The 815-nt window shown below is 45.0% G+C and overlaps 1 protein-coding gene across 1 annotated transcript in view; it reads right to left on the bottom strand.

Moving 5' to 3' along the window:
- Nucleotides 1–191: 191 nt before the first annotated feature.
- The window catches only part of CUNH5orf24 (chromosome unknown C5orf24 homolog), a 12,843-nt gene continuing 12,219 nt past the window's right edge, over nt 192–815 (bottom strand). Inside the window, exon 4 of the mRNA XM_031358099.1 lies at nt 192–199. Within this exon, the coding sequence (XP_031213959.1) occupies nt 192–199 (8 nt within the window). The remainder of the gene's footprint in view (nt 200–815) is intronic.

Below are 815 nucleotides of genomic sequence, written 5' to 3'. Positions count from 1 at the left end.
CAGTGAATTCAGGTTCCTAAGTGACGTTATCCATTCACAACTGTAGCCATCCATTCATCCATCCCCCCTTCCTGGGATAGAGTTCCTGATATAAACACTGTTATCAACGTATCGCCTTACACCAATGTCCCATGTATTCACTAGCCCACTCTATCCTCCGACACACAGCACAGCACCACTGAGCAGATGTGCTAGAGAGCTGAGGGAGGGGAGGGGTGTGGGAAAGGGCAAAAGAAATGATAAGGTACAAAACCAGGAATGAAATCAAACTCGAAGGATGCCATGTGGACTCACTATAAAACACAGCATGCACTCAAGTCCTTAACATTTGGTGGTGAGATTATTCTACACTAGGCTACTTCAACTGTCTTCAGGAACTAGCCGTGCAAGGATTTCTAAACAGCCAGCTGCTGAACAACTTGAGAAACAGGTAAGTGACAGATACTTGTGACCAGATGAACACATCAATGAAGACCCAAGCATTTGCATGTGTCAGGAGTTACACTGTTCTAAGTAAATTATTAAGTTTTATATTTTAGGCTTCTGCAAGAAGTAACTCTATAAGCTGTCTGAGCATTATAGCTGGTTAAATGGTCACCAGCACTGCTCACTGTCCCCCATGGGTTGTGGGAAGCTCTACTGCTGAGGTTACTGTCCCCACAAGCAATGTAACAGCGCTTCCTGTAGAAGCAGGTGTCCAGCGGCTGTGTCAGCTATCATGAGGCACCTGAGATTTGCTGCTTGTCCCTGATAAAAGTCTCAAACATGGTATTTACATACAGTGAGTTTGCATGGACTGAGAGCAAGCCTAACCA

The sequence above is a fragment of the Mastomys coucha genome, unplaced genomic scaffold, assembly GCF_008632895.1.
Source record: "Mastomys coucha isolate ucsf_1 unplaced genomic scaffold, UCSF_Mcou_1 pScaffold7, whole genome shotgun sequence".
Classification (NCBI taxonomy): Eukaryota; Metazoa; Chordata; class Mammalia; order Rodentia; family Muridae; genus Mastomys; species Mastomys coucha.
The sequence above is the reverse complement of the archived record's forward strand: the minus strand, read 5'-3'. Positions and strand labels throughout refer to the sequence as shown.